The sequence below is a fragment of the Ochotona curzoniae genome, unplaced genomic scaffold (genome assembly GCF_017591425.1).
Source record: "Ochotona curzoniae isolate NIBS_2020 unplaced genomic scaffold, NIBS_Ocur_1.0 contig_1420, whole genome shotgun sequence".
Classification (NCBI taxonomy): domain Eukaryota; kingdom Metazoa; phylum Chordata; class Mammalia; order Lagomorpha; family Ochotonidae; genus Ochotona; species Ochotona curzoniae.
Genome location: NW_024465081.1, coordinates 1 through 27645, shown reverse-complemented (window position 1 = coordinate 27645; position 27645 = coordinate 1). Strand labels below are relative to the sequence as shown.

At 38.5% G+C, this 27645-nt stretch overlaps 1 protein-coding gene across 1 annotated transcript; it reads right to left on the bottom strand.

The window, feature by feature from the left end:
- Positions 1-18307: 18307 nt before the first annotated feature.
- On the bottom strand, positions 18308-19213 carry LOC121147008 (putative vomeronasal receptor-like protein 4). The gene has a single exon (XM_040966666.1). The coding sequence runs from the start codon at positions 19211-19213 to the stop codon at positions 18308-18310; it is 906 nt and encodes a 301-aa protein (XP_040822600.1).
- Between the last annotated feature and the right edge of the window lie 8432 nt (positions 19214-27645).

Here is a 27645-nt window from a genome sequence, read left to right as displayed (position 1 = left end):
GTTGAAATGTGTATTTGCTATTGTGAATTGCACTGCTACAAACAATGTTGGCGCCACTTCTGTTAGGTATATTTCCAAGAGTGAGATAGCTGTATTGGATTTACTTTTAGTTTTCTGAAGAATCTTCATATTGTTTTTCAAAACGATTGTACTTATTTGTACTTCCAGCAAGAGTGTATTGGGGTACCTTTTTCTTTTTCTTTTTTTAATGTATATTTTTAAACCTTTTTAATTTTACTTTTTTATTGTTATCATTATATGATACAGTCCCATATGCCTGGGATTTGTTTATACCCTCCACAATTCCCTCCCCACTCACTGAGTTCCCCTACTATAGCATAGTTCTTCATACACAGTCATATGTCCATCATTGAGGGCATGGACAATGGCAGAGTCCAGTATCCTATTGTGAAGATATATTAAACAGTTTCATTGGGAGTCCATCTTTGTCTGGAAATAGAGATGTATACTGCATTGTATCCTCACATCTGGATATGACAGTCTACATTACGCAGTTACTATACAGTCCCTTAAATGAAAAGGCACAATACAAAATCAACAACAGGAAGAAAAATTGTAATTTAAATCGCCATTAAGTTAAATAACATGCTACTAGACATGATAGTCTCCATTACAGTCATTATAAATCTTAAATGAAAAGCTATAAAACATAATCAACAACAGAAAGCCAAAAAAAATTAACAACACTATGAAGTTAAATAACATGCTACTGAATGACTAATATGTTGCTGAAGAAATGAAAAATAAAACCAGGAATGTTCTTGAAGAAAATGATTCTTCTGTATGGTCTAGGAATCATTCAAGTATTTAGTCAGAAGAAAGTGTTTTGAAGAAATTTAACTATAAAAAATTTAAAATCCATGAGATATAGATTTCACTGATCTTTGTTGGTGAAATGTGTCTACTGTAGGCAACAAATTGATTTTCTTTTATTCCCGTCTACTAATCTATGGCATTTGATCGATGAGTTTAAGCCATTTACATTCAGGATTAATACAAATAGGTGGCAATTTGGTCCTGTCATTTTAGCAATGAGTTGTTCATTAATTTAAACTTCTGCTGTTATGTTACTGGGATGTTTTTTGCATTTACCTTTGGTTTTGGTGGGCACTATTCCTTTTCTCTGTCAAGATTACATCCTTAACTATCATCTGTAGGTCAGTTTGGAAGAGGCATAGTCTTTTATGATGGTGAAATAGGGTAAGGACATGTTTAAACAGATGGAGAAATAATAGCCAATGTGAAGCAGAGAGGGCACATTCCAGGAAATAGGAGAGGACAGAACAACAGCAGAGGGGTACCCGGAGACTGACAGACACAGGAAAGCAGTGGACACAATGGTGTGGTGTCGCAGTAACTTACACCCCAGAAGCATTCTGCCAACAGCGATCTGAACTCCATCAGCAGCCAGAACTAAACCAGCAAAAAAGTGGGAAGAGACATTTATTGGAAGCTCTGGAGGTGGACCTTAGCAAAAAAAAAACCTGCTGGTTTGTTTGGTTTGACCAGGAGCAGAGACAGAGAACAACCCAAATGGACGGTGTGGTAACAGGGTGGATTTCACAGCCCAGTCCACCTCCTAGAGTCGAATTAGCTACCATTTTGTTAACCTGAAGGCCAGCAGGTCAAGAACTCTACTAGTGGTACATCGTATGGTGTAGCGAAGAATTTAAGATTGCAGGGGACAATTGTAAGCTATGTATTCACTGAGCTCATTGCATGGCCCTGGCCCCACAGGAAAATAATACTAACTATATCATCGTATGAGTTAAAATAGACCTGTGTGGCCCTCAGACCTAGTGGATAACAGGTTCCAACAACATCACCACCAACCACAACCTAGCTGTATAGCACACCTGTTGTCTCCCTAATCCTGGGACCTACTCCACCCAGAAGTGGGACAGAGGCTGTACAGACAACGGTGCAGCCTCAACATGGTATTGCAGGAACTGGAGACTGGTGAGCCAAGAGGTGGTGCTAGGGAGACTATGGTGGAAATCTACCATAGGAATCCAGACCTGAATCTCGCTGGAAGGAGTGGCACAACTGAGCGCAAACAAACAGCCATGAACCAACTGCAATAAGTAAAATCAAACTGTAGGCCTGTGGGTGACACAGCTTAAAAAACTGCCCCAAGGAGAAGATTCTGATAACCAGAAGTACAATGACCAAGATCAAGAGAAGAGACAGAGGCACAATGAATATTACTGTTGACTCCACTACAAAGGAGCAAAATCCTTTGCTAAACTTCCAAACTTCCAAAGTGTGGAAGATAACCACATTTCCCTCACTCCCTTATTCCTCTAGAACATGCCACCATATCTTCCATATCATGAAAGTATGTGCATGCAGTTTTAATACAATCTGTTCTAGGAGCTTAATTTGTCCAAACTTGCAAGGGTAAATAAGACCAGAACACCATCTTTCCAATGAAGAGTAAAATAGGCTAAAAACTGATGATTATATCCTGAGATAACTACTTCATTCCTACATTCTTATATTTTATGTTAACTGCCATATATAAGGCAAATTTTTTTTTGTCTTTTTGATATTGGCTTAATCCACTTAGCATAACACTTTCCAGTTGTATCCGTTTTCTGATGAAAGACAGGATTGCATTATGTTTTATGACTGAATAGTATGTCACAGTGTATACACAGCTCATTCTCTTTCTCCAGTCACCATTTTCGGACATGTAAGTTGATTCAGCAGCTTAGCTATTATGAATTGAGCTGCAGCAAACATGGGTGTATAAATCCTCATTCATAGGCTGACTTCATTTTGATTGGATACAATTCCATAAGTGAAATGTCTGGATCATATGGCAGATTCATTTTCAGCTTTCAGAGAAATCGTCAAAATGTGGTTTATAGTAGTTTTACTAGTTTACATTTCCATCCATAGTAGATTAGGGTAGTGGATTAGGGTACCATTTTTCTCACACCTTTACCAGCATTTATTTATTTATTTTATTTATATATTTACTTATTTATTTACTTATTTTGGTTTCAGGTGACAGTCATTCTAATTTGGTGCTGTGAAACTTCATTATCATTTTTTTGCATTTCCCTGATGGGTAGTGATCCTGAGAATTTCATGTATCTGTTGGTGGTTTCTACTTTATCCTTTAAAATCTGTCTGATGATATGCTTTGCCTATTTCTTAACTGGATTCTTTGTTTTGCAGATTTGAGTTTTGCCCAAATGTTCATATATTTTGGATATTGATTCTCTATTTAGTGCACAATTTGAAAATTCTTTGGATTCTCTGTGTTGCCTCTTTATTGACAATTTCATTTCAACACAATTTTTCAGCTTTCTGCAATCAAATCTGCTTATTTTCTTTAATTGCCTGTTCTGATTTCATTTCCAGAAAGCATTTGCCTACACCTATATTTCCCCGTGATTTCCAGATGATTTTCTCTGGTAAATTGTCGGTTTGTGATCATAGATTTTAATTGCTGGCTTGTGATCATAGATTTGTATCAGATACATTTTGTGTTGATTTTTGTATGAGGTGTCAGGTAAGAGTCTTGTTTCATGGTTCTGCACAAACACATACCTCAGGTGAGTGCAAGAACCAACACAAGGAGAAAACCAAACCAAGTGAGTTTTGGGACACTGAAAAATGCTCTCTACAGTGCTTTGTTAAAAATCTCAGAGTTAAGAGCCTGGTCTGATAGTGTTGTGGTTAAAGTCCTCACCTTGCACGCACCAGGATTCCATAGGGATACCGGTTCTAGCCCTGGCAGCTCCACTTCCCATCCAGCTCCATGTTCATGGCCTAGGAAAGCAGTCAAGGACAGCCCAAAGCCTTGAGACCCTGCACCCACGTGAGAGACCCAAAAGAGCTCCTGGCTCCTGGCTTCAGATTGGCTCAGTTCCAGCCATTGCAGTCACTTGGGAAGTGAATCACTGGATGGAAGATCTTCCTCTCTGTTTCTCCTCCTCTCTGTATATCTGTCTTTCCAGTAAAAATAATTAAATCCTTTAAAAAAAAAAACAACTCAGAATTAAGTAGACACCAGGAAATGAATAAGTTGTGTTTTCAAGGGCTAATCATACGCCAACCTGTGTAGAACTCCAGTAAGGTGATAGCCCTACCAATACTTATCAGACGGTTAACGTATAGAATATGAATCCTATGTCCTGCTCTCTCTGCTCTCTAACCAGGTGCCCTGGGTCCACGGTACTTCAATTCCATCCTCCTAATCCAGTAAACCAAATTTTTTTAAATGAAGACTTATAAGTCTAATATGTTGTTTACAAACATAATATTAATGGAAAAGGGGTGATCTTTAGCAAATAAATTGAAATTCAACAGGAACTTTTTATACATAACTGGTTTAAAAATCAAATGTGACTTGAAACTTACAATGGACATCAGGAATATCCGTGGTGGTGATCATTTTTCTGTTTTGCGCATTAATACCTTAATGGATTGCAAATATTTCCCTATTATTTCTTTTAAAATTTTAATATACTTATCATTGCTAAAGTTTACTATTTTAACAACCTGGATGATAAAGTAAATATATTTTAAAATATTTGTATGTACACTGGATACTTTCATGTAATATTCATTCAAATGAGTGATCTCTAAAAAATATAACATTTATTAAATACAATATTATTATTGTAAGCAGAAAAATGTTATCACTGACTTATTCTTTTTTCATGGCTGCCTGTTAAAAATTTACTATTGTTCAGATTTAAATATTGTATGATTTATTTTGCCACAAACCAAAAATAAAAACCAATTTTCTGAAGCATCTTAAATAGTATTATTAAATTGGATAATATTATTTAGAATGATCTAATTCATGTAGGTTTGAAATAAATTTAATTAAAATAGTGTAAGATTAATTAAAATATGTTAGAATCAAAGAAACCAAATGCAATTTTAATTCAAATACATAAAACTCCAACTTTATTTTTGCAAACCTACTTCCTTATGTAATTATGTAATTCATAAACCTGATCATTTCATGTCTAGCAGGAATAATATATAAGATAATAACATGAGTGTGGAATTTTGCTAAAATTACAATTTAAAAAAAAAGTTTCACCCAAGCATCGACTTGTTTTTGGAGATTTCAGTGCATGACACAGAGAAAGACAATCTCCCAGCTAGGCCTCTGAGGTTTATCCATCGTAAGATGAATCCTCAGTTTGGCAGGCATGGCACCAGCTCACCTCCCTCCAAGCCCATAACTCTCATTCCCCTTGTAGTAACAGGACAGCCTTGGCATTGGCATCCTTACAGATGGCCCAAAGCCAGGAAAAAAGTAAACCTCCCTGGTTTCTCAGAGACAGCAGAATAGAGCCTTTGGCTTCAAATTTTGTCACATCTGTACTCAGTTCTCCAAGACAGATCTACCTGGGCAGATTGTTCTCAGTCCTTGTCAAAGTCAAAATTAAAACAACAAGCTTGGATCTTTGCTCCGCGGGTCAGGCATGTGGAGCGAACTCCACATCATTGGTCAATCTTGGCTGATGGACAGAGGTTGCAGCCTACTCCCAGTTGCTGTTTAAGCAGCCGTCACCATCTTTGCTCTGTGGGCAGCCAGTGTGCCCATCAGGCACTGGGCTTTGCCTGCTGACTGCTAGCCAATGAGCTCTGGCGACTTGGGGGGTGACGAATTATTGCCTAGGGACATCCATGGGTGAAGACACCATAGGTGTAAGTTAGGAATGGAGCCTAAGGGACACCTAATGACAAAGCCACTATACTTGCAGGTAAGTGAAGGTACTGAGACCTGGTGGTATGGAGGGGAGAGATGGGAAGATTTGAATGGGCCAGACTTATTCACCAGCCCACATGGCAGTCCTAAGATGAGCTTATTAGCACAAAGCAATACTGACCACCACATGCCAGAACACATGAAGGCTATGGCTGGGGGCCTGTCTAGTGGAACAAGATACCAGTACCTGATTGAGTGTTGGAACAGGGCACAGGTCACATTAGGCAGGGTCATGACACTAACCAGCATGGGAGAGAACCAGATCCAGAAGGAGATTCTGTGAGGTATAAGTGGGCCCAAAGCTATGGAAATATAAGTTCTGCTGCTTAGTGTTGGGGTGGTGACTTGCTGAACTGAAAGTGAACATAGCCCTACCAAAACTCATGGGTGCTGGGGCTGAGAATAGGTTGGGCAGGTCCAAGCTGCAGCATCTGCATGTGCATCCTAAAACAGGGTGTAGAGTTGCTAGTTCACAACATCCACCAACACATACCAGGGCCAAGATGGAGGGTCAGGCTATGCGGGGTAAGGGCTGAAACCCTGCTGGAGTATGTGAGATCTGGGTCTGGTAGTGGGCCAAGTGGGGGAGTCTGAGAGACTCCCCAATATGGACTTAGCTCCCACTGGTGAACACGTGGTCCAGACATAGGGTTCAGGCAAGCTAGGCAAGGTATCCTCATCTTAGCATGTGTGTAGGTTGGTTTTGGAAGGGGGCAGACCAGGCAGGGTTGAGCATACCCTAACCCAATGCACTCCAGGCTGGAGTGCAGGTCATGTTATCACACCAACTGGTTTAGATGAGCTGGGGATGAGAGCAGATTGTGCCAGGGCCAGATTGCAGCACCTGCCAGCAAGAGTTGGGACTGGGGTCTAGCTAGGGCAGGCCAGCTTGCTACATCCAAAGGCAAAGCTAGGACAGATGAGGGGAAACACCAGGCCAAGTCCGAGCAACCACTGGCACACGCAAGATTGATGGATGGGAACAGGCCTGGTTGGGGAGCGAAGTGGACATCCTGGCCAGGTTGTGATCCCCATTGGAGAGTGAGAGAGCCAGCATGGGGACTGCAGTCTGGTCTGGATATAGCTGCAGAATCCCTCAGCATGTGTGTGGGCTGGGTCTGGGATGCACCACACTGGACTAGAATCCAGCACCTACTGGTGCCCATGAGAGCCTGGATAGGTGTAGGATTGGTTAGGTTGGTTCTCTGCCCCTGCTGAGCCATGCATGAGCTGTGTCTGGGTGTGCACCATGCTTGGCTAGGCTGTAGCGCCCTACAACAAGAACCGGAATGGGTTAGGGCTGGTGAGGAAAGGCCACTGTTCCTGTAAGGACGGGAGGTATACTAAGTAGGGCTGGTCCATAGACCCACCGGTTGCATGAAACCTTGCATTTGAAGAGGTTATGATGGAGGAGCTTGGGGAACTCCTCTGTTGGGATACAGTACCTGCAGGTGAGTGCAAGAACCAAGACAGGGAGTAGCCCAGACCAGGCCAACATATGGTACCACTGGCATACATTTGGTACAGATCAAGGGCAGGTCAAGCTGGGTCAGCACATATCACCAACAGTTGAATCCAAGTGCCAAAATGTAGTGTGGCTCAGACCGGGTCAGGGTGCAATTCCAGCCAGTCAACATGAGGGATGGTACTGGTATGGGGAAAAGTGGATGAGAAAGCAGCTTCATATCACGTTTTTTCTTCTGGTATCAGGGGAAAGTGGAGAGAAGGGAACAGGGCTGCTGCCAAGAACACTACCACATCAGTACCCAGGAATGGGGTAAGTCCATCTGTGTCATCTTAGGGTCGCTGATGTAGAGCATGTTCTGAGGATACTTCTTATATGGTTTGATAATGCTGCCATGCTGTTGATTTCTTTGCTCCAGGGTTGAGGAAATCCTTCTAAGGTCCATTGGCTGACACAGTCCACATTAGAATCTCGATTCATCCAGATACTTGTCCAGAAGAGTTGTCCAATTTGTTTTGCTCTCTGTGATGCTATATGTCCTCTGCAGGCCTCAATGAACTGGTAGTTATGTCCTCCATGAGCATCTGGACATGACATGACAGGGCAGGCTTTCGCAATCATGGAGACCCAGGTCCGAAGCATGCAGTCCATGGTCAGGCCACAGATCCTGAGATTTTCCCCGTGGTTGCAATTATGAGTCCAGTGATTCAGTTGGGGAGGATCTTTAAAAGACTCATGAGAGGTAACCTGATGGCTGTATGTGCCCATCAAAGTCAGATCCAACTAAGTTCAACATCCACATCAGCCTACACACACTGGCGGTTACAATCACCTGATCAGTTCTGTCTCCAGCCACATCTAATATGCACACCAATAGATGGTTCAGCTCAGCACATCCCTGCCCACCATTCACTCTGCCCTCACACACTCTAGTGGAAACTGCAGCCTAGTTGGAGCAGCAGCCTCCTACAAATACTGACCAGGCCCTCTCGCAGCCCCAGATCCTGTGCTTGCTGGTATGTGTGGCAGACTGGTCCAGTCTATCCGCCATCACATTCAACTCTCCTACACATCAGTAGGCATTAGATGTGATCATCATGCAGTGCAATGATTCACTGAAATCAACATTTCCACTTTTAAAAATCCCTTTCTTATGTTACCTAACAACTTCTGGGTATCAATGTTCTTTTTATTTCCTGTAGAAGGAAATAAACATATTTTTTATAGATGCTTAAAGAAATTCTCATTGTTTTGACGTTTCACAGAATGACTACCAAAAAAAAAAAAAAAAACCTACTGCATGAAAAATTTTCATTAGTGGTAGATGCCCAGAGAAAATCCTACTTCGTGATATAATCTTAGATATCACAGTTGGAAATGAAACCACTTCATGTCTCTTAATTACCTAGACATTATTAATCATATTGGAAAAATACTGGGCTGCACAGAAAGTTTGAGAAAGGATAAGAAAAGTAAAAAGCCTGCTGAGTCTGCAGTGGAAAACATTGGTTTCTGGCTGTTTTCTTTCCTATTCTGCCCCCAACAGCCACAAAGGCATCCAGTACGAAGTAGGAAAGCAGATTTTTGTGACAAATCGTCTAGTGAAAATACGTCAGTGATCAGTAACGGAAACAATTACTGTGTAATATTAAACATTAGCATCTTCCTTCCTAAGGAATTTACCCGTGTTTCAGTCTACGTCAAAGCAACTTATCTATGCTTTTCTTTTTTGCTTTTCAGAACATCACTGAATCACACTAATAAGATGCTCCCCTGGCTCTGTTGCAACATTACAGGGTAATGGAAATTGATGTGGCCATGCGCTAAAGCCAACCATGTGGGGTCAGCTTGCCAAATAACAGTATTCCCTTGTGAGAGCATCTCATTATAGCAGTTTGCCGTTAGGATTTCCACGATGGGACTCCAGATAAACTGACCACCTGATATGAGGATCTGCCTCTAAAAGATTTCACCACAGCATTGTCACCTCCTAGGACTAAGCATGCATCACATAAACTTTCAGGAATATTCTGAAAATCTGTTGAATTCATACAGCCAAATGATACAGTAATCTCATCTCTGAGTCTATATTCTAAGGTATTCAAAACTGTATTTTTATGTTTAATGGAACATCTTTCATATCATTGAAATTTGAACTAAAGTCCATCAATATTGGATGAATAACAAAATGTTGTATCAAAACACAGTAAATTACTACTTGGGCTGTAAATAAAAGAAAGCTCTGTCATTTGCCAAATGATGGACAAAGAGGCACTATCATGATCAAAATACATCAAACATGGAAAGAAATATGATGTGAATTTGGTCAATATATTAAATGTAAAAAGTCAATAATTAAAACAAAAGCATTTCAAATGCTACTTTAAAATCAAAACCAAAGCAAGGAGTGCATGAGAAACAAATGACCAAAGTTTTGCATGAAATCAGGAACAGGAAAAAAGAAGGTTTCACACAGGCATACAAGGCTTGATATGTACAAAATGTGAAGAGACATTTCTTTAAAAAGTGCAAAATACAAGTGCAAAATCAGGTAAGACAATGGAAATGAATTTTAAAAACAGGCAAAAGTAACAAGCACAATATTTGAAATACTAACATTTGTGAAGAAAGTGGAAAAATAGAGTAGTAAGATCAATTTTGATTAATTTTATGAAACTCATCTATAATGCCTTTTACCAGGAACTTATATAGGAAAATTTATAGAAGACAACATTTTCCATATATAACAAGATGTGGATACTTATAGTTGGTTCAGTTTTTCTGTTTTCTTTTCAAATTTGCAAACAAGGAACAAATGTTGTACATTTCATATGCACCACTTTAAAAGCATAATAATGTCCCTCTCTTACCCCCAGTTTCCGTCCCCCTTCTTCCGTATTTTTCATTTGAGTTTTACAATGACGTACTTTCATTTTACTTGGAAAATCAAAGGCGTATCCCTTCATTGAATACATAACTCAACAATTAATATAGGCTATTGTGTTCAGTCAATTCTAGCACTTTGGGTTCATCCACAGGTGAATTAAGATCTACTGTAAACAGTGAAACACAACTTAAGTTTAGTTATCAGCATCTAAATAGGAGCTTTGCACTGAATGACATCCACAGAAGCCCAAGCCCAAATTGTGCCTAATAAGACAAAATATCAATGTTGCGTTCATATTAGAGTACTAAATGGAATTCTCTGAAGGTCTTCTCATTTTGAGAGTAGACTGCCTCATGAATCCCTTAAGGCTTAAATAAGTAATAAGTCAAATAATGAATAAATAAGCCGAATGCTTCAATGAATAAAAAATAACAAAATTCCAGACTTCCTTAAATATATTGTTTTAACAATAGAGTCTGAGAAATTCTACCCTATCTCTATTCAGAAGAGCCCTCTGACACACCTTCACTCAGAAGAGGAGATAAAAACACAGTGTGACAATCAGGAGAAGTTGTCCTTTGGAGACCTGTGGTAACTCATTACCAAGGTGCCTTTGTACCCATTTCACAGGGTGCTGCTCATGGTGTCATTTGGCCTTCCTATCAGGTTTAGGTTGAGCAGATAGAGCAGGTCACAGGAGCATCTGAGACCACATTCCCACACCACCCTGATGCACTCTGGTGCCTTGGATACACACACCTAGTGACTGAGGACGACCTAAAGACACCATATTAAACATGAGGAGAACATGCCACAGCAAGGATAATCTGACTCCTTTGATATTTACTATTAATTGTTATAGCCACCATATTTACATGGTTTGCACTAACCTGAGTACTTTAATAAGTTGGAAGGGATTTTTGTGTAGAAAAAGAATTCTTAACGAGTTCTTTGCGTTTCACTGCAGCTTGCTGTCCCATTTCACATCCTGGTATTTATTTGCATCTTGTTTATACAGAAGACTGAATCTAGTAACCTATTAGAGATAAGCTGGAAACTAGACAAAACTCAGGTTACCCCAAAATCAGAATAACACCCTAGATTTCTTAATTCTTAATGTTTTTACAGAAAACCACTTATGGCACATTGAAAAAACCTTATCCCTGATTGTTTCAAATTGAATTCCACCATGGTTAAACAGAACCTATTTTCGCCTCAACATTCTATTATCCTTAGCAGTGCTGCAAACAACAAAATACATGCAATGAATGTTAACATCTCAAATCACATATAATCAAATACACCACAAAATTCTTGTTAAACAATTTAAGTGAAGCTAGCGAGTGGGCATGCTCCTTGCACAGTGGGGATATGTCGGCTGTGAAAACAAAATAGTTTCTAATTAGGATTAACACTTATAACCCACTCTGGATTCTCCATTCTGGGGACAGACAGACACACACATATACACACACTCTTTTATACAGAAAAAATGCAGGTAGGTTCAAGATATATACTTGGCAGAATACTTACATATAGCTTCCACAAATTGCTACAGAGACGAACAATTACAAATTCCATGAAGAACCAGTGAGCATGCATTCATCTGGGTTAGTTCTAAATAATGCCATCGGACTATGTGACTCTGTCTGATATTCTAATCATTATTTTTCTCTTTGAGACACTGGTTCATTAGACATAAAAAACAATAGCAGTGTAATCAAGAACTATCCACAGCTGCATGGCAGTGAAAAAAATTTGAAGACAAGATCTAAAAAGCCCATTCGCATCCCACAATTTAATGCTGTCTGAAGGACCTGCTGCTCGTGAAACAATCTCGGTGCACTTCTTGAGGGGATCATTTGAGCTGGAAATGGGTTAATCTATATCTATATAGATCATCTTTATTAGCAACTTTGCTTACTCAGAACATATTTGCATACTCAAATATATATTCAAAATTTTTCACAAAAGTCAAAAACAACTCAGAGTTTAAACAGAAACCTCAGTGTTTAAATTTCAACATTCAGAAAATAAACAACGTGATACTTAGCTGCTTTTAAATATAAATTACTCATTAAATAAGTTGATACAAATCTAACTTGTGTTGAAATGATATTTTTATGAATATTGACAATATCAACCTAGTTAATTGCAAAATGAATATAGATATCACAAACAAACTCTGTTACACAATTGCTAAAGATTTAGATGGTAGATACAACTACAGTTGGGAACTGGAGTCTCTTACATAGAGAAAAAATGCATCATGGATTAACCCTAAGCTCTAATTAACTTTCACTGTTAATATGCCTTACTTGGCATAATTTTCCTGTTCACTGGTGACAGGATTCAAGATTTAAAAAGCTATAACAAAGTGGAGAAAAGAAAGGGGCCAAGATTTTGTTTTTTTTTAATCTTCCCTTGTAAAAGTTCACTCTGCTAAGCTCTAATTCTCTGCTCTAAAGACATTTAAATCTTTCAAGTGCTGGCTACCAAAATTTGTCCCTATAGGACAAGTGATTACAGAACAACAGATTGAAACTTCTGACTTCCAGACAAACCAAGAATGTGTAGCATACACATCATATCAGTACCTTGGTGATGTTAGTGCCTTGATTGAACCATCATGATTAAATACAACTAAATAATATCAATAAACAGACAGTAATTTCAAATTTGTAAACTTAAATGTCACTGTAGCAGTCTGTGTTTCTTATTTCTCGGCAATTTTACAATATATCTATTAATACGTCAAAGAACAAAATTCTTCAATTCTGAAAGCCCAACTTACACACAAATTCTGAGGCTAGTTTATAACTTTAAAGACTATTTTGCTAAAATGCAAAAAAACCTGATATTACACAAAAGCTTTACAATTTTAAAATTTTACAGTATATATCTAAATTTATTCTTTAAAATATCCTGAATGCATTTTTAAGATTTATTCATTTTTTTTATTTTATTGGAAGGATAGGCGGATATTACAGAGAGGAGAGACAGAGAGGAAGATCTTCCATCTGATGATTCACTCCCCAGGTGGCCACAAAGGCTGGAGCTGAGCCAATCCGAAGCCAGGAGCCTCTTCTGGGTCTTCCACAAGGGTGCAGGGTCCCAAGGCTTTGGGCCGTCCTCGACTGCTTTCCCAGGCCACAAGCAGGGAGCTGGATGGGAAGTGGGACTGCCAGAAATGCTGGGCCACAAGCAGGGAGCTGGATGGGAAGTGGGCCCCTGAATTGCTTTTATACAAATAATCAAGCTCGGGCCCTGCGCGGTGACGCAGTGGTTAAGGACCTCTCCTTGCACGCCCGGGATCCCATATGGGCGCTGGTTCTATCCCAGCAGCCCCACTTCCCATCCAGCTCCCAGCCATGTGCCCGTGAAACCATTCGAGGATGGCCCAAGGCCTTTGGGACCTGCACCCTCGTGGTAGACTCTGGAAGAGGCACCTGGCCTTCGGATCACATAGCCAATCGGCCGTTACGCTCACGTTGGGGGATGAATCATCCGGAGGGAAGATCTTCCTCTCTGTCTCTTCTCTATGTACATATCCTTTCCAATAAAAATAAAAAATAAATCTTTAAAAAAAAAACCTAATATCAAGCCACTTCTCTCAAGAAACAAAACTCCTTTCATCGGCTAAAAAGAGGGTATGTGGTTAATGCATCATTAAACAACATAACACCGGGTCTGGAGGGCTTTGGCCCTAGCTGCTAAAGAGTCCTTGAGCCGGATGAACCCAGCCGGGATCCCATATGGGCGCCAGATCTAATCCCGAAGCTCCGATTTCCCACCAGCTTCCTGCTTGTTGGCCTAGGGAAAAGCAGTAGAGATGGCCCAAAGCTTGAGGGATCCATATGTTACCCATAGTGGGTAGAAAAGGAAGAAGTTCCTGGATGCTGGATTCGGATTGGTATAGCATCGGCCATTGCGCTCACTTGTGGAGTGAAACATCAGATGGAAGATCTTTCTCACTGTCTCCCCCTCTCTGTACCTCTCTGTATATCTGACTTTCCAATAAATAAACAAATCTAAAAAAAAAAAAAAACCACAAAAAACCTTAACACACACTTCTTTCTATGCTGGTACTTCCACTATCTCAAAACGCATTTGGCAGATCACGTAACGCACGTAACCTCTTTTCTGATAAGTCCACCTTTTCCCTCTTTTTGGAAGTGTAGCGACCTCCTTTATTTTCTCCAAGCTGCCGGTACCCGTCTTCTGCAATCGCTGCTATTGCAGTCTTGAGCTCCTCATCAAGTTTTTTCCTCTGGTGATGGGTGGTCCCCCACAGCGACACTGTGTCACAGAAAACCCGAATTTTGTCCCGGGGGGGGTTGGGGTCTGCAGAGGAGGCAGCAGCATCCCAAGGCGCATCCACCTGGAAATGGGAGGTGTTACAGAAAGATGGAGCACCCTGCTTTGAGACTCCAAGTATAAACTTCCTTCTTGTCATGTGGTTCAGTGCAGAGAAATGTTGTGGGCATGGCACTCTGCTTGAGGAGCTTGTTGTTGCACTCGCTCTTTTAAAAGTCTGGGATAAAGTGATCCGACAAAATACTGCTCTCAACTTGCTGGGCCTAGAAGCTTTTTCTCCTGACAGCCGCCTTCCATTTTTTGTATAAAAGCTGGGTTAGTCAGTTGAAACAGCCTTACGCCTCTTCGACCGACGGAGACCAGCTTCAGGAACTTAAGTATACTATTAATTTCAATAACCCAAACCTATATCCTCCTGTCCTACCCAAGGGATGCCAGCTTTATCCCACTAACTACTGTCTATATTAAACCCAATAGCACAACTTATCAAACCGTTCTAGATTCAAATTCTAACCAATAGTCCTAAACCGTTAGAATTTTCAATGCTATTCGCTTGGTTTTCCATTGAGCAGTAATGGTCATGAACCCCCATGGTTGCTGCCCTCCAGCCACAAACTTATCAGTGAGACATCAAATATACATAGCAAAAAGTCTCATATTTAGGCAGCCCAATGGGAATGCTTTGCTTCCTTCTGTCTCCTTGACTGACTCATGGTTATGTGTGGTTGCTGAAAGCCTGGTTCCCCTCTGAGTCCCACTGTCTTAATGGCTACTCTTAGTGGCTACCAGTCTGCAGCTAAATGTAGTGCTTCAGAAGCCAACCCATTTATGGGAAATGCCCAATGTGGAATTGATATGGGGTCAGCTGTGGGTCTTGCTGCCCATTAGGAGGTCAAAATTTGGGTTGGCAGTGCACGACTGCCTCTCAAAAAAGCTGCATGCTGAACTGTACAGGTGGCTTCAGGTGGCACTCTGGCTGCAACCTGTTGCTGCCTGGCTCTAGGTAGTTGCTGGAATGCCTCAGGCTGTGGGTATCATAGAACGTTACCAAGAGGTAGGGATAATGGTCACCCGGAGCTCAGGCTCCTGGCTGCTGGAGTCCCAGCTCTGGGATGACTTGGCAGAGCTCAGCTCAGCCCTCTCCCTCAGGGATGAACCATTGTCCCCCAGTTTGGTGCTATGTAGGTCAAATACTGAGAATTGTCTTCATAGGGCATGTGCAGCTTATGTAATTTCCAATTGAACTGAAATCAGGAGCATGGCTCAATTAAACCATTTGGAGGTGAACTCAAGGTACCCCCTTAGCACCAGTGTTGCAGTGAAAATATTTGGTAAATCTGATTTCCAAAGACGTAGCAGGCAATATTCAGAGCATTTGCCTGTCTGGGCCGCAATGTTGGTGCTTGTCCAACATTAGGCACACAGGATCCTGGGGAGCCCAGAACCATGTACATTGAGGGTGAAGAAGGAGCAGTTCAGCTGTCAATCTGGAGCGGCAGGTAAAGGTCAATTTCCACAGCTGTAATCTTGGATTGTAGGAGCAGTGTAAAGATGACCTCTTTTAAACCTGAGCCATGTACTTGAAATATATCCCTGTGCTAAGAAAAAGGACAGGGAATTTCCCTGAATTATTTGGTGAAACCTTCAAGATAAGATTTCAAAATCTTGTCTACATCTATAAATTTTTGCTTTAGGAATTTAATACATGAAGCCATGTTAAAAACGTGTCACTCCTTCAGTGTTTGAGGATAAATGCACAGGTAGGCAGATATCCACTTCTGGGTAAAGTGTGCCTCCTAGCTGATTTTCACACACACACACACACACACACACACTATGTTTTATTCTTAAAGGGTACATGGTATGTATAGGAAAAAGTAAATATGCTTTTATAATTTTAATCAATGGTCTTCTTCATCAGAGATAGTTTCCTAGATGGGAGAATTTTGAAACTGTGTAATGATATTTATTATGCCTTCTTTAAAACAGCAAGAAATTTTATGGGGAGTGGATTGGTCCCTACAAAAGGCCAAGGTATAAAGCTACGAATACTTTAATTCGACTTCTCTCTTTTCTGTTCCATACAGAGTGCCAAGTCCCCATGGCTGATTTCCATGGAAGAAACAACTATTTCATGTATGTCAGTCTAGATTTCTTACAAATTCTTTCTCAGCCAATGCATTGTTTGTGCATGCAAAGGCTGTTGATTTTTGTGTTCATTTTATATCCTGAAACATTACCAGAGGGGAAAAAAAAAACATGAGATAAAAGACAAATGCTTGGGAACAGCATATACTGACAAAAAGCCAGGGAAAAAATCAGGAAAACTCAAAAGAGTGCTCTAGTTTGGTGAGACAAAAGCCAAGTAACCAAGCATATGTATCTTAGAAGTTCCCAAAGGTGTTGAAAAAGAAAATGGATTAGAAGGCCTATAACAGCAAAGACCTTCCCTAATATGGAAAAAGTTCTGTAGGGAGCACATAGAACTCCAAATGAGCATGATATGAAAACAACCTTCACAACAACACACTAGAGTAAATCTCTCAACATTAATAGAGAGGAGCTTCTAAGATGTCCATGAGAGAAAATGTCATATGAAATTCAGAGGATCTCCAATACTATCAACAACTGATACCTCATCAGAAACCTTACAACTAAAAAGAATGCGGAGAATAAGGCCAGGTCATTAAATGAAGAGACTTCCAACCAGAATATCTTATTCACCAACATGAAACAGAGACCTTCCAATACAGACATTTAAAGAATTTGCCACAATACATGGAGGCTTAGAAATAATGCTTTAGGATGCGCTACGCACAAAAACGAGAATGATAATCACCAGCCCTGAAATTTAGACTGCAGGCCTCTACCTGGGTTGCACTATGACTTCTCTTTTGTTTTTATTTCCCACCTACCATCCTAGGACTTCATCATTTTCAAGGTTCCATGCTTCTTTACCAGGTTCCTGTGTTCATTCTCAGGCATGCGCTTCAAAATCCAACATTGTGATTCATACTTTGCTTATTCCCTGTGAAAGCATAGGTGAATCTCTCGCACATCTATTTAACTATATGCTGCTTTTCACCTTGCAACTTTTGGAAATAATGATCAACACTTTTGTAGGTGGGTCTCTACTAGAACGTGTTAGTCTTTCCATGAATAAATTGAAGTCATGGGAATTGGGGAGATGATATAACTAAGGATAAACCATCATCACAGAATGCTCAAAGTACATATTGTCAACATGACTTAGCTTTTATTTTGCCTAGATCATAGAAGCTGAAGGAATTATTTTTTTTCATATTTTTCTACAGATGAAGTTTTTCATTCACTTTCTATTTTCCATGCATAGTCACTCTTAAGAAGTAGAGAACTAGGCTTTATCTCCTAGAGCATGAAATTTTAAATAAATTATTTGCTCTATAAAATAAAGTGTCCCCTTCACCTCACTGCTTTATCTAGTCAATAATGGAATTGTCAGTAAGAACACATGCTTATTATTTCACATTTTGGTTAACAATTGCTAAAATTATTCATTTATATAAAGTTAAGAAATCTCAGATAACTATTACACACAGGTGTAAGATTTACATCACTTTCCCAACACAAAGACAAAGGGATTAAGTTTCAGAAAGAGTTCCAAAAGCAAACTGAAAAACTACTTTCATTTACCGTATTATGATAGTATAAGGGACAGAAAGGTTATTAAATTGAGAACTTCGAATCATGAGAGGCATATAGACTTCAACAGCATCAAATTACAAAATATTACGATATAAGACAAAACCACGAGACAAAATCTTGCATATTTAAACTGCATGAAAATCTTAGATTTTTTAAATTACTGGACAAAAAAGTTGTAATATTCGTTTCATCAATTTAACGTTGTTTTCATACCAATCACATTTTGCAGAATGCCAATTAACCTTTTATCAGAACTAATAAGCACCAAAGGACTCACAGTGGCGTAGATATTTTCCACAAGTCTCTGGATATCCACGACAACTGGCTCATATTTCCAGAGTATGGATGAGAAGGATGCGATGGTCATATCCACACAGTACATAATCACAAAGAAACTCACCAGCACTAGGACAGTACACGTGGCCTGTTTGGCAGGGGAGATTCTTGGGGAAATGCTCGTGCTGTGAAGGTACTCAGACTTCCTCTGATGGCTACATAAAAAAATCACCATGTACATGCTGGAGAGCAGCATCATTCCTATAAAGAAGACATTCTGAGACAATATAAGTGTGAGAAATAGTGTCATGATGACAGAGTTCATTGAGGAAAGTGAGCAGTATTTACTGACATCGAGTAGATTGGTCCTGTTGGAATAAGCTACTGCATAGATGATCATGTTGCTATTGGAAGACAGGTTGAGGGACCAAAAAGAGAAGAAAGCAATGACAATATAACTTGTGAGTTTGTGCTTAAATCTTGACAAGTAGGAGTTGGGACTGATGATGATGACCTGAACGATGCTCAGGAGACAGGTGGTGGAGATGGAGAGATTCCGTGTCACCCTGCTCACATAGTATGAAACCTTACATTTAAAGTCACTTGGAAAATTCACTGACTTGAACATGTGTGCAGACAAAATTTCCACTGTAGTAAGCAGCATCACTAAGTGCACAAAAGCCAGGTGACATTTGGTTATATCAGTGGGCCTTGGCCTATGAGCCTGGTGGAATGTGAAGATGTGGAAGACAAGGAGGAAGGCATTGGCTGATATCCCAATGCCAGCTTGGAAAAAATACACGCGTTTTAATGATAACATAATTAGATAGTTTGTATATCTCTGCACACCTAGGACATTTTACATGCCTATAAAACAAAGAGAGACCTCATGTCATATGTTTTCTTTTTTATGAAAGTCACCACAAATCATCCTTTTTATTTTACCCACACATTATGAGCCCTGAATGCAAACTGGAAATTCCTGGATTTAAAATTTCTGCACTACTTTTTCTACAATAAGTGTTTTGTCATTATATTAATGTTTGACTCTTTTAAACCTCTCAATTTTGGCATAAAAACAACCCTCCAGAAAGCAGTCTTACTTTTAATTTGCTCTTTCTAAACTTTTTGAGGTACTCTGAAGAAGCACACACACACACACACACATCTTATCTTAAATAATTAACATTCAGGAATGGATGGAAAAGGAAAAGCACTCTTCTACAGCCACATGACTTGCATGACTTAAGGAAGGACACACTGTACATTTGGATGGTTGGTGAACTTTCTTAAAGGCTTTATCTGGGAAAGCAAAAACACAGGTGTATCAGAACTGATAACTGATTGCTCCATAAACGTGAGCATTCACGCTCATAACAACATGGGATTAGCATAAATTTGACCAAGTGATTGGATCTTTAAGTATTTGAAGACTCACATTTGATTTCAATAATATATTTAAGCATGGAACATATGTGTGCAGTCATTTTTCTTACTTATATATGGGCTTATATTGGCTTAATTCATACATTCTTAGCCATGCAGTAAAATGAAATAATTATATAAAGGATACTGGATAAGAATTTCAGTACTTTCCTCATCTAACACAGAAATATTTGGGGGATTATTCCTAACTAATTTTCCTCATTCTGTAAATACCAAAAATGCCCTGAAACAGATTTGCTCCTACAGAGCATCAAATATCCTCCTTTCCCCATGAGGCTGATCTTAATATATAAATTAAGTGAGAAAAGACCTGCTTACTGTGCATGAATATTAACAGCTAATTTAAAATATTTGCATGATTTACTTGAAAACTGCTTTAATTCACATAACCTAACAACTTTCATTGTCTACATATGTCATACATTTAACCCTAAAATTCTCCTTTATTATTTATTTGAGCTTCAAATTTTTTTTTTCATTTTATGTTTGGATCTGAGTAATCTGGTAGTGGCATCAGGGAACAATTCATGAATTTGTAATAAAATATTACTCTCCTGAGAGAAATAAGGGTAAGAAAGTTTGGACATGATAGCCTATGTTAATCTCATTGTAAACAGGAATTTAGTTCTTCTCTTAACAAAACAATCATTCCTGAAATCTGAATGTGGAACTCGGTTCTCAATGCATGGGGTGACAACCTGGGTTGTCTAGGACTGAAGTGAGGCCCAGGGATCAATAAGGAGACAGAAAGTGTGGACAATACTCACCCTCTTTATTTTGACTTTCATATTAAACTCCAAAGTGTTTATGTAATCATAGATCTTGGCGAAAAAAATACCACAAATAATTGAGCCAGGAACCAAGAGACTGGTGATGAAGTCCTTGGGCTTGCATTAGACATGTACACAATACAGAATAATTATAACGATACTGAACAGCCATCTGTAAAAAATGTAGGGGTGAGACAGTATCAATGACAGGTTCAAAAAATAACAAACAACCAAACAAAAAATTACAGGTTAAATCAAGGCAAACATGTGGTATCTAATCTTTTGGGATTCGCTCATTTCCCTTAGCATTATAGTTTCCAGTTGTGCCCATTTAGCCACAAAGAACTGCATTTTGTTTTTTTTTTAATAGCTGAGTAGTATTCCATGGAGTAGATGAACCAAAGCTTTCTTATCCAATCTTCTGCTGATGGGCATTTTGGTTGCTTCCATGTTTTTGCAATTACTGATTGTGCTGCAATGAACATAGGGATGCATGTTGGTTTGTCGTAAGACAGGTGTTTTGGATATATTCCTAGGAGTGCTATTGCTGGGTCATATGGTATGCAGATTTTGAGTTGTTTGAGTGTTCTCCAGACTGATTTCCATAAAGGCTGTACCAATTTGCAGCTCCACCAGCAGTGGAGTAGGGTTCCCTTTTCCCCGCATCCTCGCCAGCAAGCGTCGTTGGTGTTCTTGTTTATGTGGGCCAATCTTGCTGGTGTTAGGTGGTACCTCATCGATGTTTTAATTTGGATTTCCCTTATTGCCTGGGAGCTGGAACATTTTTTCATATGTTTGTTTGCCATTTGGACTTGTTCCTTTGTGAAATGTTTGCCCATTTCCCGTGCCCATTTCTTGAGTGGCTTGTTTGTTTTGGTTTTTTGGTTGTTTTGAAGTTTCGAAGAATGGAACTTGCATTATTTTTAACATATTGTTTACCCAATACTATGTCAATTAATTCCATAATGTTGTATATTGATACTGAGGCCTTGTTGGGGCTTTTAACTGACCGGATCTTTACTCTGTTAGACCTATCTTCAGACCATAGAAGGTCTCCCCAAGAGGCCACTGAACTTATCTGGACAATAAGACGCTGAACTTTATGCTAGGCATGTGTTTGCAAGCAATGAATCTCAACTGAACTTGAACTATGGTTATGCAACAAGGTGGAGGAATCCACCATGGGGGGAGGGGTATGGGAGGGGTGGGGGGAATCCCCAGCGCTTATAAAACTGTACTACATAATACAATGTAAGCAACAATAAAAAAAATTTTTTGAAAGAGAAAAAAAAACAATTATTAAATCTGTATTTACGGAGTTATAAAAAAATAAATGTAGCTAAAAAAATAAAATTTATTATGTATTAAAAAAATGTAGGGGTGATTTGTATGGAAGGCATATTTTAAATATGATTTTTCAAAAGAAAAAAATGACCAGAGAGCAAGTAGAGAAAGAGGGAATCCTCCACTTAATACTTAACTCACCTAAATATCTATTTAGTGGTGGCTGGTCCTGTCCAAAATCAGAGCTGAAGAACTCTATGTGGGTCTCCCATGTGTATAGGAGGTCCAAGTACTTTAGCCCTCAGTACTACTTCCCAAGTGAATTAGCAACAAGAAATTGCATCAGGAGCATGAAGTGACCAGAACTTTATCTTGCACTCTGAGATGGGATGCCATTGTACCTTCTGGCAGCACAATCACTATGATTTTCCAATATAAACCATCTTTCCCCTGTTAATCACTGTATCAATTACTAAAGTATTGTTCTAGTATGAATAGAAAATTATAGTTGCATTTATGAGTGGATATGGAATGATTGTAAACTTTAAAACTATGAATATAGATGATAAAATATGTTACTTTTTCATTAAGTTAATCACCAGTTATCTTCGTCATAAGTTTTACCATATTTCTTAAGACACATAACATGACACTAAAGTGTGTTCTCCCCAAGAAACTGTTGAATTCAGCTGGGCAATAAGATACTTGACTCTATGCATGGCACATGCTTGCAATGAAAGAAATAAGACTGGATTTGAACTGTAATACTGCAATAAGGTGAAGCAATCCACCATGGGGGGGGAAGGCACGGGGAGGGGAAGGGGGAACATCAGAGCCTACAAAATGTTGCTATAAAATGAAATGCAACAAAAAATATATGTAAATAAAAAAAGAAATATTATAACCACCAAAAAAAAAAGAATTTCAGATGAAGAGATAAATGTTTCTATGTTGGTACTGCTTATTAATGGAATTGAATCAGCTGGCAGAATCATCAGATAAACATCTTTTCAACCATGATTAACTTCATACAAGAATTTCTTTAATAAAAAGTACAAATGCCAGAATGTTACTGTATGATAAACATCCAATAGAAATGAATTACTTCAATGTGTCACTATTCCTTGGGTTAAACACAGATTCATAATCCCAAATTTTAATTTCCATGGCCTTTGAGGAAAAACATTAACTAAGAGTCATATGGCTGGATAGGGAGCAGGCAAAAATACATCAGGACCAAACATAAACTGTGAATCTGGGGAACCCCAAATCTTCTCTCAGAAATGCTGCCTAAAAGTGCACTTTGAAAGCATTATAAATAAATAAGTAATAGAATAGAATAAAACAGTTATCAGGGCAAATCCCATGCCTACCTGATTATCACACAAGAGGATGTGACAGCCCTATCAATCCTGTCATTTGGTGAATTCATAGAAAAATAAACAATAGGATCTGTGTTCACGATCTCTAACCCACTGTGTCCAGGGTACCTGAATTCCTCTCTCTTTAAGCCATGAATTCATAAAGCTTAAAATGAAAATTTTAAAGCCTATTAATCAATGATATTTGAAAAAAATCAATAGATGTTATACCTGTACAGCCAAAAATGGATAATTTCTCTCAATTCACTGCATTTTATTCACAACAATATCATGTTTGCTTCTTAATTTTCTTTCATTTTACATGCTCTTAAACACTAGAATTCCATTGTGACTCAAACTTGACAGCATTCTTGAGAAAGCTGAAAGATTTATGCAACTAAATTAAAATTGAATAGGAACTTTTCATGCATAAATCTTTTAGAGGTCAAATTCAATTGAATCAAGTAAAGGAAATCAGAAATATTGATGTGGTGATCATTGTTCATTATATATATAATTCCCATCAGGTATTGCAAATTATTTCTCTTACTTCTGTAAAAATTTTAACATTCTGAGCAGTATTACAAGTCTGCTAATTTTATTTTTAACTTATTTTTATGATACAGTTCCATAGGATCTGGGATTTCCCTTCCTCTGTTCCCCTGCCCTCTCCCCCACCAACGTGCCCCTCAATTTTATTACAGTAGTATCTTCCTTCATAAATAGTACTAAGTCCATCATTCTGCTGTTTCAGCTGATCTTTATACTGTAGATATGAACGATGGCAAACAGTTATTACCCTATTGCCAAGATACACTTCGAAGTAGAGATGCATGATGCATTGTTCAGTTATATCTGGATATGATAGTCCCTACTACACAGTTGCCATATACACCACTAAGTGAAAAGCCATAAAGTAAATCAACAGCAGGAAGAAAAACATGAAATTTACAACAACCAGAAGTTAAATAACATGTTACTGGATTACCAATATCACTGAAGACATGAAAAAGAAAAATAAGAAGGTTCTTGAAGCAAACAATGCTACTGTATGATCAATGAGTCTGTGCAGAATAATAAGAAAAAAATGGCACAAAGAAATGAAATGAAACCAAAAATATGTAAATCCGTGAAATATAGCAAAACCAGTATTGAAAAGGCTACGATCTCACATTTTGTATAAAGGTCCCCTTGTATCAGAGAGAAAATATAGTATTTGTTCTTTCTAAATTGACTTATTTCACTGAGAGTAACTTTAATTTTAAAAACTAAATGCAAAAATCAAATATATTTTAAGAAAGTATTTGAGGGGCCAGTGTGATATATGCTTTCATGCATTTTTATGTAAACTATTATTTTAAATAAGACAGCATATTTTATGGAAAGAAAATTATGTTGTCAACAAAACATATAATAGAAACATTTTCATCATTACCCATTGAAAGCACTATAATTTACCATTAAGAGCATCTTAATTCTTTATGTATCCCAGAGGTGGAAGAATGGTAAAATTATCTGAAACAGCTTAAAGTACTTCCAAACATTGGAAAACAAAATAGGTATAACCAAAACATACTGAATTAGTTCAGGTTTAGTCCATCTCATTAGCTAAAATTTAATTGAATCAAATAAAAATGGATAAATTGAAAATAATTTGAATAAGTAGAATTGCCACTGTACTTTTACAAACCTTTTCCTATATGTACTTACACAATTCATAAAGTAGATCATTTTATCAACCTAACATTGCTATCATGAACAGAAAATTTTCCTAATATTTTCCTGAAAATTACTCTACTTCATCCCAGACCACTCCTGCTGTTATTTCTGTGCATACCAAAGAGAAAGACACTCACCCAGCTAAGCCTCTGATATGAATACATTGTGAGATGAGTCCTCAACTTGTGGTTATAGGGAAAGGATGACACCAGCTCATCTCCTTCCAGGCCCATCACTGTCATTTCACCTGTACAAACAGGACAGCCCTGGTCTTGACATCCTTAGAATATGAGCCACCCCAGGGAAAAAGTGAACTTTTCTGCTCTCTAGGAGACAATCCAGGAGAGCAGCTGGCTTCCAATATTCTCAGTTGTGGACACATTTCTCCAAGGCAGGCCTGCCTGGGCAGGTTGTCTATTCTCAGTCATTGTCAACCAACAAGAGGAAAACAACAAGTTTGACTTCGTTACAAGTACAAGCCACAGCTGATTTCTCAAGCTGCCCCCACTTCTCCAGGAGACTAGTGGTGGAATTCCCCTGATCCTGCTGTGGTGTCATCATCTCAGCAAAGCAACACAGCACTTGTAAAGCAGTAACACACCCCTCCCTCAGTCCTATTCAGGAAAATATTTGTCACCAGGGAACACATCTCTGATCCAGAGCACCTGTGATGGCTGCATTGAAAGCATAATTCAAGCTGCATTCCCTACACTTTATTATACTCCAGGGCAAATTCATTTCTGGGAGACTGAAAGGGTACCCTCCACTTCAGCAGTGCAGAGGGCCAAGGTCAAGATAACTTAATGGAGATGCCACACCCTGCCTGCTGTGTTGTTTCACCTTCAATCTCCTTGGTCAGTTTCACTCAATCCATTTTATTCCACACACTCAGAAATACAGGAACTGGACTCTATCAGCTACAACCTCAAGACACCTTTTTGTTACAATTTGCCTAAAGGTGAATCTTTAACCTAATTAAAACAGCCACATCTGGTCTTCTTTTTACATCAATACGTCCCAATTTTAAAGTGATATTTATCTTCTTCACAAACATATCCACACCTGCACACAACCTATAAGATTCTTAATCCATTCTGCTAGACCTTTCAAGCATCCTCTTTGACTCACACTGGAACCATTAGCCAGCTAAGCAGTGTGAGGCAGACTTTTTCCAGTCAAATATAAATATTACTTGTCCAAGATAGAGAATGCTGTGGAACTGACATGCTAGGTCTGCCCTACAACGCTCACATTGCACTAGCTTTTATTTGCACCTGTTCTCACTAGTCCTGGCACAGGTAGTTGGCCCTGAGCACAGGAAATTTCAGAATAACATAAAACAAGGAGAAAATCTAAACTTGAATGAAGTAAAACTTTCACTATCAGATGCAATTAAACTAATGTACATCATTTAAAAACTATATTTATATGTTTATTTTCTATTTTATCTTTCCGTGATGCACATTCAAGGATAACACGATATGTGTTTCAAGATTTCTTTTGATATTTAATGCAATATAAAGAGCTTACATTTACTATGTTGCATTTTATAAATTCACTTTATTGACAAATAATGTGTCTTTTTTATTGTTTTTTGGATACAGTTTAGTTGGCTGTGGGCTCTCTCCACCTCAAAGTTCCCTCCCCTCCCCTCTGTTCTCTCCGGGTTCATAATGTGTGTCTATCATGAATTTTCCCAAGTCCATCATAATTCCACTAGAGTGTCTCCAAGCCATACAGAAGAATAACTTTTTGTTGTAGATTAATTCTTGCATCCTGGGGCCCTAATGTAGGTACCGTGAGGATCAGGCCTTTGTTATTTATGGGCCATACCAATAATAGTTATATGTGGACACTGACTGTCTCAGGTGGTTATAAACAATTCACCTCTTGTGGATGGTTAATTAATGAATTACATCACAAGTTCTTTTTACATTAAATACAAGTATAATTAACATTAACTAACAGAGTAAGATTCACATATGATATCTCTACATTTGATATCAAATTATATCATATTAGAACAAACATATGATATCTGACCTTTTAGGATTGGCTCATTGCCCTTAGCATTATGCTCTTGATATGTTTGTTTTGATGTTATTGTTGTTCTGGGGCTCTCTGTATATTCTGGAAATTAGCCCTTTTTCTTCTGTATAGTGTGCAAAGATTTTCTCCCACTCTGTTGTTTTCTTATTTTTTGTGTTGTTTCCTTTGCTTTGCAGAAATTTCTTAGTGTAGTCCCATTTGTTTATTTTGGTCTTAACTTCTTTTGCTTTTAGTGGTGTTTCTAGGAAGTTTTTGCCCACTCCTATGTCTTGCAGAGTATGTCCAACTTTTTCTTCCAAAAGTTTGATAGTCTCTGGGTGTAGGTTTAGACCTTTAATCCATTTAGATTTGATCTCTATGTATGATGAACAGTGTGGGTCCTGGGTCTTATTTCTACATGCTATTAGCCAGTTGTCCCAACAGCATCTATTGAAAAGATCTTTCCTTTTCCTGGATTGTTTTTCTGTTTTCTTGTCAAGGATGGTTCAACATATGTAATGTTATAAGCGTGATACACCATATCAAAAAATTCAAGAAGAATCATATGATAGTCTCAATAGATATAGAAAAAGCTTTTGACAAAATCCAATATCACTTCATGTTAAAAACACTAAATAAAGTAA